The sequence below is a fragment of the Patiria miniata genome, unplaced genomic scaffold, assembly GCF_015706575.1.
Source record: "Patiria miniata isolate m_02_andy unplaced genomic scaffold, ASM1570657v1 HiC_scaffold_19, whole genome shotgun sequence".
NCBI classification, from domain to species: domain Eukaryota; kingdom Metazoa; phylum Echinodermata; class Asteroidea; order Valvatida; family Asterinidae; genus Patiria; species Patiria miniata.
Window position 1 is genome coordinate 15,180,717 of NW_024037057.1, and position 10,999 is coordinate 15,191,715.

At 39.4% G+C, this 10,999-nt stretch overlaps 1 protein-coding gene across 1 annotated transcript; it reads left to right on the forward strand.

Moving 5' to 3' along the window:
* Positions 1–7,247: 7,247 nt before the first annotated feature.
* Positions 7,248–10,557, forward strand: LOC119726099. Its single transcript, XM_038197712.1, has 7 exons — positions 7,248–7,353; positions 8,028–8,118; positions 8,422–8,462; positions 8,917–9,059; positions 9,666–9,746; positions 10,023–10,151; positions 10,352–10,557. Exons 4-7 carry the CDS (start codon positions 8,991–8,993, stop codon positions 10,397–10,399), a joined length of 327 nt encoding a protein of 108 aa, XP_038053640.1. The 5' UTR covers positions 7,248–7,353; positions 8,028–8,118; positions 8,422–8,462; positions 8,917–8,990; the 3' UTR covers positions 10,400–10,557.
* The last annotated feature ends 442 nt before the right edge of the window (positions 10,558–10,999 follow it).

Sequence of the window (10,999 nt, forward strand, 5' to 3'; positions counted from 1 at the left end):
TCATATGTTTTGTGACGTCACCTTAAAGGGACACTTTTTTCTACGTCCGAATTGGTTGTAAACCTGATATGTACCTATATCGGGAAGTGTTATACATGACAATTCAAGTGAAGTCATTCCATTTCATATGACGTCACATTAAATGGCATTTTTTCTAGTGCCCATATCTAAATCTATACGTTCGATTTGGTTGTAACTTGTACCTATGCCGGGATGTGTAGATGAACATTCAAGTGATGTCATCACATGTCATGTGACGTCACATTAAAGGGGCATTGTTTTCTCTAAGGCCTAGGCCTATATAAATAAATGGACGTTACGTCCGATATGGTTGTAACTTGGAAAGTCGGTAGGTACTTAGACTGAGATGTGTTATAGATGAAATTTAAAGTGACGTTATGATGTCGTCATCACTTGTCAAGAGTCATTTCCAACAGCCGAAACAGCTAGTGTTTGTCTAGAATACAATTTGTTGAACTTTTTTCTTATCTAAACCCTTTATTTTATTTCAATGTTTTTTTTTTTGTTTTTTTTTGCTACCAATGTTTGAATCGGTTGCTATGGCAATCGTCGACATACCAAAGAAGCGGTTATGGTAACACATTAAAATCTTAGTCATAGTAATTTTATGGTATTGTTATGCCGTTTGGTAAAAGCGCTCCAAAGAATACATTATGTGTCATAATAGGGTTAAATTATATTACTCAATATTCTATTGAATGTAATATAGAATTACTATTGTTTGGCCTCTTCATTTTTCTCACTGAAATTCTAGGTGTCTGAATGTCTTAAAATTACCCGGTAATGAGCCATCGTTGGTTGGGTTGGGCAGCAGACAGATGGTCCTATGTGGCTTAAGGCAGAGGTATTGTTAATGAACCAGACTTCAAGCTTCGGAATAAGAATTCAGGCGCACTGTGGTAACTTTGCATCGAATATCGCAATCGATGACGTGGCAATAACTACTAACATAGGTTTGTGTTTGTTTAATTTCCTTGCCATGAGACTGTATTAAATTTGAACATATTTGTTTTTGAATGTTATTACAGATTTGCATTTTTGTTGTGGTCTTGATTCCAATTGCTGCGGCTCGGGTTTCAACGATATTTGTGTCGAACAGGCAGGCACCAGTTGTTGATGATCAACAATCAAGTTATCAGCAAGCATGAAATGAAGAGGACATTATTAACGTTATCAACCCCAGGTCACATTTGATCGTTTTGAAAAAAAGAAATCGTTACAATATGTGATAAATATCCTAACAAATCCTTATTATAATGTTTGTGCTCCACTAGAGCTATCAGCTCCCTTTCATTAGTAATTTTGACTTAATTTATTGAAACCGTTTTTATTGTTCGTCAGCTACTATTCAGTCACAACACCATTCATTAAGATATGCTAATTTGGGTTATGTCCGTCTCAAGCAAAGTGTGCCGTCTTCAATGCATGTGAAATTTATATTCACACACATTTAAAGCTATAGTCCATCATTTGCAGCCATCAGAAAAGTAACTGGCGTAATTCTTGCTGAAAAAAACATACTTGGTTGAAAGATAGTAAGTGGTCTAAACTCCCTGTGAAGTTTTTCTTGCTGGCAAGCTGTCATTTTGAAGTAATCAACGAAAGAAGGCCTTTCCAACGGTGCGTCTTAAGACGTCTTAAGACGCACCGTAGGAAAATTTTAATTAGTAGTTCGTTTTGTTATTCGGCGAAGCGCACGCAAGCATTGGCACGACGCACACGCGCGTGCGGTTCTATAATTCGTCGGATCAGTGCGCGGCATCGCGTATAGCTGCAACCGGCTCAGTGAGAACGTGTCTCGGACGCTGAATTCAGGCCAATCTAAAACATGATTCAGCAACTTTTGATTTGAAATTGAGATCCTAGAATGCTGTTTTTTTCGGAATATACAGCTGAAGCTGAGCTGAAACTTCATCAGGTTAGTGTTGTCATTCATTTTGTCGTTGAAGCAAACAAAGTGTTTAAACTCTAATGAAGGATACTGAACAAACTTCAAATGATGAAGTTTCAGCTCAGCTTCAGTTTCGTATTCGAGAAAAACAGCATTCTAGGATCTCAATTTCAAACAAAAGTTGCTAAATCATGTTTCGAATTTTTGAATTGCAGCTTTACGCGATGTTGCGCACTGATCCAACGAATTATAGCAACCGCCGCGCCTGTGCGTCGTTCCAATGCTTGTTGCGCGCTGCGCCGAATAACAAAACGAACAACTAATTTAAATTGTCCTACGGTGCTTCTTAAAATGCCTTCTTTTGTTGATTTCTTCAAAATGAGAGCTTACCAGAAAGGATAATTTCACAGGGAGTTTAGTCCCCTTACTATCTTTCAACAGTATGTTTTTCAACAATAATTACGCCGGTTACTTTTTTGGATAGCTGCCAATGATGGATCGGGCTTTAAACAAAATATTATTATTATATTAGTTATCCCTCAAGCGCGAGTGGAACACGAATAATGAAGTGCGCCTGTGTCCCTCATACCAAGAGGACGAAGGCGGTTGGAGTGTCGCTCGCATCTTGGAATAGCGCAATACGCAGGGTGTGACATGGACCGTGCACTACAGCCTCATATCACACTGTTGTTGCCATGGATCGACCAATCAGGATCGAGGATTCAAGTTTACTTGAAGATAATATTAGTTATCCCGCGAGCGCGAGTGGATGACGAATGATGTAGTGCGTCTGTGTCCCACTACATTATCCGTGTTCCACGAGCGCGAGCGTGATAAGGAATTTATCTTCAAGCAAAGTTGACGCGCAGTACAGTTGGAACGAGCACACTTTACACGAACATTTCAGCGGTGTAGCGCATGCAGCTGGAATGTCGCTCGCATCTTGGAATAGCGCAATACGCAGGGTGCAATTTGAACCGTGCAATACAGCCTCATATTGTACGGCGACCAAAGAGGCCACCGTCAGTTGGGGGGATTACTAATAATAAAAAATACGTGGATGTGCACAAAAAACCGACAAAAGGGACAAGATATGAATATCAGAAAATAGAAATAATGAGAATTTAATTAGCGCTTCTTCGCTTACAAAATAATTAACCAGGGGAGAGCATGTAAATATAAATGATAGAATTTAAATAGTTATTGACAGAGCAGAGTTCAGACTGGCACCACTACGATACTACACGTAGTTCTAAACCAGGCAATGTAAAAATACTGGGGGCAAGGGGGGTAATATTGGAACATACTCACAAGACTATGCAGACACTGAACCCTTGGTGTAGGTGGTGGTGGTGATGCAAATTAAAGAAACACAGCGTCTTGCACAAAAAACGAAGGCCACATAAAGCAGGCTTCCACCTTCAGCCATACAATGTACAGGAACTTAGAAATAAGGAACTAAAATGCACACAACCATCAACCACATGCCCAGTCGCAAGTCCACGCCCTATTGGGCTTTCAAGGGGTTTATATGCTGGTAAAAATATGCACAAGAATTTCAAGATTAGGCATACTAATGCAGTGTGTCTTTCGTGCTGGGAGATATTTGCATTAACACTAAGTACAGAGGATGGGGCAAGAACTTATATTCCCAGTATGTGAGGGTAAACAATAAAGACTACCACGAGAGCTCCATCTGTGTTTGACTGCAACCAAATACTATTCTATTGTGGTGTAAAGTAGGTAAAGAATTAAGCTGAACAAAGTAAGCTCTGAAATAGTTTTGTGCATTAATCTGACTTGAGAACAGATGTAATACATGACTGCTATGGATTACTGTGGCCAAGCGCTCTATATCTTAGTTTAAAGGTGCAATTGGGACCATAATAAATCAAATTTTGCTACACATATCACACTGCTGTTGCCATGGATCGACCAATCAGGATGGAGGATTCAAGTTTGCATGAAGACAATTATTTATCAGGCTTCTAGTGGTAAAAATAAATCAGCGTATTGAAGGCTTTGTAAAGAGTACCCGGATGATATATCAAATATATATTAAAATCATCCGGGTACTTTATTGATATAGCATTGATATTGTAGTCATCCGGGCATTTGTTATAACTCGTGCAAATATTATTGTATCCCTCTCAAAGCCATTCAATATTATATAATTACTTATAACACAAAAGGAAATCGTACATTGACGCAGTGTTACACAATTATGTATTTAATTACAATGATGATAGTACTAACGTGATGATAAACGGTGCAGCAATACTTTGTAATTTTGTCATCTTCGACACACAAACCTGAAACAAAAACCAAGCACTACGACATACATGACAACGAGACTGTAGAAGACCATCAAACATAAACATTTAAAGGACTATTTAACGTTTGTTCAAAACGTCAATGACATCAACAAACTTAGAGTTTGATCATCTGTTCCTTGTAGGTATTTAAGAAAAATCATGCATGTTTCCTGGACGAGAAAAAAAATGTAAACTCATTTCGTAGATCCTCTGAAATGTGACAACTCTGACGTAGTTTGATTTTAAAACCACTATAATCCATCAACGAACTTCACAACAGGTGATTTACCACTTGTCCCCACGACCGACCAAATGACCACTACTGAAGCAATGGAAGAGCTATCCACTAGTGAACAAATGACCGACGTTGCAACAACAAGTGCCTTAGTCCAGCAAACGTCCACAGGAGCAACACTTGAACTAACGTCCACCGGTGGAACAGCGGCCCAGATATCCACTACTGTCCAAGAAAGTGGGATTGCAACTACAGGTGCCTTAGTCAACCAAAATCCACAGGAGGAACACTCGAGCTATCTACCAATACCCATGTCGCTGGGATGCAACAACAGATGACCGTATCGACGAAACAGCCGCTACAGAAGCAACACCTGGGCTATCAACTCCAACTACAACAAACGGAGAGGATGGAGTAGACGGTGGGATTGCAACAACAGACACAATGATCGACCAGACATCCGTTACAGAAGCAGCTTCGGAGCTATCAACTGTTGAGCGAGTCACTAGCGTTATGTCAACGGATAACTCGATCGTCCAAACATCTACTGCAGCAAACGGAGGGGATGGAGGAGACGGAGGGATTGCAACCACAGACGCAATGAACGACCAGACCTCTACTGCAGACGGAGGGAATGGAGGGGACGATGGGGAGTCGTCCACTTCACCATCAATGGCTGTTACTGAAGGTAAGATATTAAATCCAGTTGCATGCCAGCTGGTTGTCGAGCCATTACAAGACCATCACTATTGCATTACAGTCACAAGCGACAAAACCAATATTTCTGCATTGATGGTTTCGATAACAACAGTACCTCATGAAAGTTATATGTAAAATTAATACAATTCAAGGTAGTCTATTGGTGCGAAAACGTGGTAAACAGAGTAGGAATCAATTTCAAGTGCGCCTTTTTATATGAAATTTATTTGTTTGGCTAAAACTTTCAAAATAGCATTAAGCTTTTCTGTTGCCGAGTTATCTTTTTCTTATTCAGTAGTTACCTAAAGACATTCAGGCAAACCAAAAGACCTGTTGATGTACATTTTCCTGAATCGACCATTATATCTTGCCTTTTCTTTCAGCCGGAGGGACCGGAGGGGATGGAGGGAGAGGAGTGATTGCAACAACAGAAGCACCAATCGAACAACCGACGATGGAGTTCAGCTGTCAGTTACGGATTCTTGAACTGAACGGTGCACCTGCGGTCTTCAATTCTCGACTCGCAGACAGCAACTCGCAGGAGTTTCGTGATGTAGTGATCATTATTCGCCAGGCAGTAAGTACACAGTGCCCAAATATTAAATTTTGAATCTAACAGCTTGTGTCACGGTGAAGTCGATCAGAACATAGTCTGGTTACAATATATTCTTTTAGATTCTCACTGATCTTATTTCAAAGGTTTCTGCCACAGGAGATCCGCCAAATGTCTATTGAACATTTATTTGATAGCACGCCCAAAAATGCTATTAACATTTGACGTTGCACTAGTTTTTGGCCTTTGTTTATTTTCAAGCATCGCGTTTTGAACCAAAGAGTCAAGGGGTGACATAAAATATGATTGTCTGCTATTGGCGTTATTCATGAGTCGGCCATATTAAAGTGAAAGCGAGGTAAAATCTTCATTTTTGGAACTTAAAGAGAGAAATGAAAGCAAGGCATAAAGTTAATTTCAAATTAATACCAGTCTGCTCTGATGAATAATTAAAAAATTGTGATGAAAAATACCCTAATGTTTTTAGCCACATTTAAAACAAAGTGAAAGTCGAGCTAGAATGCATAAACAGTCTGGCACCATCCCAATCAACAGTTCACAATTTATAAAATACATTCAGTGAACACGACCAAAAATTGCTTCCTCGTGACTAAGGTCCATTTGGGAACTTCAGAGAATTATACAAACTGCAGGGGATCCGTACGCACTATTACTTATCTCCAGTTGTTTAAGTAATGCTTAAAAACGTAGCCGAGCGGTTAGAGCGTGGAGCTACGGAGTGGAAGGTTGGCGGTTCAAATCCCATTCGGACCAAAAACTCTCTGATAACCCAACAGTAAAATGCGTACCTGATTCGTTCAGGGAAGGTAAGACGGCGAGAGGAGAGGACTGGGCCCCGCCACTCATATGCCGCGCCCAAGACGCAGCGGACCTCTAACATCCCACTGCCCCTACGGCCAGTAATGGCTATGGGATCTTTACCTTTGAGAACCAACATCTTACACCTCGAAGTTTCGTTCGCGTGGTAATTACGCAAACGCAGCACATTTTAAGTTATAATTGTGTGAACGTTCTTATTCTGATATGTAACGATCTTTCCAGTTGACATCATTTGGTAAAGAGGTCCCAGCACAAAATGGCGCTGTTTCACAAAGGTCTTCCTTTAAATATATAAAGTATAAGTTGTGAACATTTGCTGATTTTTTGGTAGCTTTCACTTGTACAATTGTCTTTTCCCCAAGCATCGTCCCGTGAATATCTCTGTCTATATTGTTGTCATTTTAATATGATTACTTTTTCGCTTCATTGTCCCAAATTCTGTTGGTCAAGTTTGGACTATTTGCAGTAATTTGTTTCCTCTTATATATCATTTAGACTTTTAATTAGTTTCAGTAATGCAACATTTTTGTTTATAATTTTTATTTACTGTGCTTTTTGACGCATCATGATAGGTGATTGCAGCCCTTCGCAGGTCACCCAGGACATCCAATGTAGTGGATTATGTAGTGATCTCGGTTCGTGACGGGAGTTTGTTGGTGAATGGTGTGGCAAGATTCCCCTCTCAACTCCGTCATCGAGAGTGCAACTATCAGAGAAGTGCTTCGCGACGACGCGATTGCCAATAACGGACAGATAGACAACTCACTCACCATTGATCCATCGGGCTTAGTCGTGACAGGTATGTATTAAATCGATTTGAGAGTGCACCTTGCCCATAAATGTTTTTTTTTTTTTTAAGCTAGGTCCAATTCATTCCCGAGCGAATATAATGGAAATATGCCACATCTTTGGGCGCGATATAAAACAACGCAATTCTTGGGTGCAAGAAGTAAATGTCATATTAATTGAAGCCGTTATGCAACTTGAATTATACCTCAAAGTATTTTGTTTTTGATATATAAGTATTGCAACATGCGCAAACGTGCCTTAAATAAGCCGACTTGTGATTCATGTTCGTTTATTTTCAGCCCATAGTGTGGCATCACAACAGCGTTCTATTCGCTCCACGTATGGCAATTCTGTCCCTGTTTAATTTCAGAGGTTTTCACCAGATATTTATCTAAAATGTCTTTCCTCAAAGGTCTGTTTTATGTTTGTGAGACAAAATGACATGGTGCATGTACGGAATCATTCATTTCATTACAAGATAAAAAATATAGTAATGCAAAAACTATTGCATGAATGAATTGTCTAGGACTTGATCTGTACAAAATGCTAACTTCCAAATCCGTTTGCTCTGACGCAATAAACAAAATATAAACAACAATAGTTTGTTAGTTTAAAAGTACATGTAATTGTAAGTCAAATGGTGTCTTCTGAGTTCCTCTTTTCATGTTTGTATTTATAACACAGCCCGGACTGAAGCTTGTCCGGCATATCGCTGTCAAAATGGAGGCGATTGTACACGAACTGGAAGTTTCCCAGATTATGTGTATACGTGCGAGTAAGTTCTGCAAATCTTTTTTTAAAAATGAAAACGTCGTGCACTTGAAACTTAGATAATTTCTCTAATGGCTTGGTTATTATATATTCTTATGCTGTCACAAGTCTTCTGATATGATGTGAATTAAGCTGTAATTTGAACATCTCTTCAATTTCGAAGATTAATTAAAGATTATCTTACTAAGGTAAGAAAGTCACTGAGTTGAGGACAATTGAAAATGTTAAGGCAAATTAAACGAGTAAAAAAAAGATGCTTATTAATAGTTGTAATCATTAACTTACTCAAATTGTTATCATTTCTTAGGTGCCCGGATGGTTACACGGGAACCTCCTGCGAGGAAACAGGTGCGAAATGTGTGCCCAATAGGGCAAATGGCGAATGACAACAAGAGACACTCGCTTCAATATTGAATGTTTGCCAATAATAAATACCAATATGAATCAAATGGCCTTTTGTTCAACGGTTAAATTGTGGAATGTTTTGTTCATCTCGATAAGCGAGTTCGGTGTGAATAGGTTTAAACGACACAATTGACGACCCACGGACTGGCTTGTGAAAAGCATTGATACAATCCTGATGATTTTTCAATTCAAGGTCTCAAATTATTAATTTTTTTCGTTGCTCCATGCAATCTTTTATTTCCCAAAATAGAAAATTCACTTCCACTGATTGAAACTAGGGACGAGACGTTTTAGAGTGAAATACGTTCAATCGAGGACATGGTGTATTTATTCAGTAGCATTTAGGTTGCATAATGAATAGTAAGGGATGTTTATTCCGATTGATTTTATAAACCAGATGAACCTGGGAACGGAGGAATCATTGCCACTGTCACTACAGCCGGTGCACTCCTGTTATGCAGCATTGTTGTCATGCTATGCGCTTGCGTTATCAAGGCAGGTCGCTCTGCTTCTCAACGACGTAGACGTTTTGCACAACAGGTAAACTGGATATGGAGCTTCCATTGACAATATTTGGCACAGTAATGTTTACACAATCGACTGTAATTGAGGAACAATTAATAGCTTATGAAAGAATGTGTATTACAACTGATAATGTAGTAACCAACGGATAATGTATCACCAACCGATAATGTCACAAAAATTGACCGATACTGTACCACTAACCGATAATATAACAGAAATCGACCGAAAGTGTAGTAAAAATGTACTAACACTATCAGTCGATTGTTGTTACATTAGCGGTCAAGACAGTATCGGTAGGTGATACATTATCAGTTGGTTACTATATGATCAGTTGTAACAAATGTGCAAAGCCTGAAGGACTAAATACATCAATCATGGATTAATGTGCCATCTTTATTTAACATGTCATGATACAACTCGGTTATTGTATTATCACGCGCAAACAAGTATCAAGTCAGCCAAATTTTCTAGTACTTTGCTCTCAAGTCTGGCAAACGCTGAATGATAAAAGGGACCAATGTAGTTTCACTTTTTTTCAGTTATTACTTTTGCGACCGAAAGCCTTTGCAACATTTGTATTCTGTGCAACTTTTGTAAATCCCTACCATTTATTCCAAATAGGATATGGACCATGCCAGACAGCGTTATCGCTACGGAGTGAGGAATTGGACTCGTCCTGCTATCATGCCCCGCACCATCTCGGTAAGCATGATGTTAAATATTCACACAACAAGCCGAATCACAAAGGCCTTTGTTCATGTTCTAAAGGGAGTGCTCTCCAATTCATTTATGTAGTACTTTTCAAAGTCATTTCTTTGGTGAACTTAATTATGTACACAGAGTATTTTTCCGATCACAAAACTTTGAACTTTGAAGTAAGAACACTTACTTTTTTTTAATTAAGCACTATTTTTGTTATTAAGTGGCACTTACTAAGTGGTACTAACACTTTGTGTGCTGTTTGCCATGACAATGCAGGCAATGGACGATGGATCAATGGACGACGCACGCGCATTCTATGGGGCCTATGACTATAGTACTAACTATCGTAGAGAGGACGGCTTCTCGGGGCCTTACTCTCCATACATGATACCAGGCCCAGCACTGGTAAGTACACTTTGTTTTCTATTACAAATGCTTACCTCGCGGTGCCAACTTTCCAAATGCGTGTGTACTGTTTTACAACACGTAGTACATACAATCCTCTTGGCATTGCGAACAATATTACATCAGTTCTGAGTATATAGGGCCTAACCAAACCTTTAGTTTTTAGTGCAATGACTTTATATTTTGTTCTTTCCAAACAGATGCGCAGAATGGATCAAGAAATGATGAGAGACGATTTCTTATACTGAATATAGCCATAATGCAACTAAATACTACGTGTCAACCAAAAACATGTCCTACTTTTTTGATCATAAATAACTCTGTTGTTTACCAACAGAATCCAACCATTGTGATTTAGATCATGTAACAAGGCATGACACATTTTATGGAGTGAGTTTGATCAGCTTTGTGCAGGAGGGTGATATGTAAACGCCATACGAACAAAAATAATCACTTTCAGAATGTCGATACAGTGCTGTAGACGGTAGCGGATGGCGCCTGCTGCGGTCGAAATCTTCTGGTGGAATGCAGGATCACCCCTGATGTCTTTACACACCTCGATCGTGTGTTGCCCCAAACGATCGAGGAGGTGTGCAATGACATCATGGGTTATCGCGCATTCCTTCAGAAGCCTTCCGTCGCAGCACGCGCCTTCCACCAACGTCTCCAGCGGTGTATCGACGCTGGAGGACGCCAAGTCAAAAGTGGCAGATTCTGAAAGCGAGTATTTTTTTTTTTGTGGCGTTTAAATCTCACCCCTTTGCACAAAGCTAATGAAACTCGCTCCGTAACATCTGCCATGCATTGGTTACATTATCTTAATCTTTTGTTTTATTTCATTGGTAAAC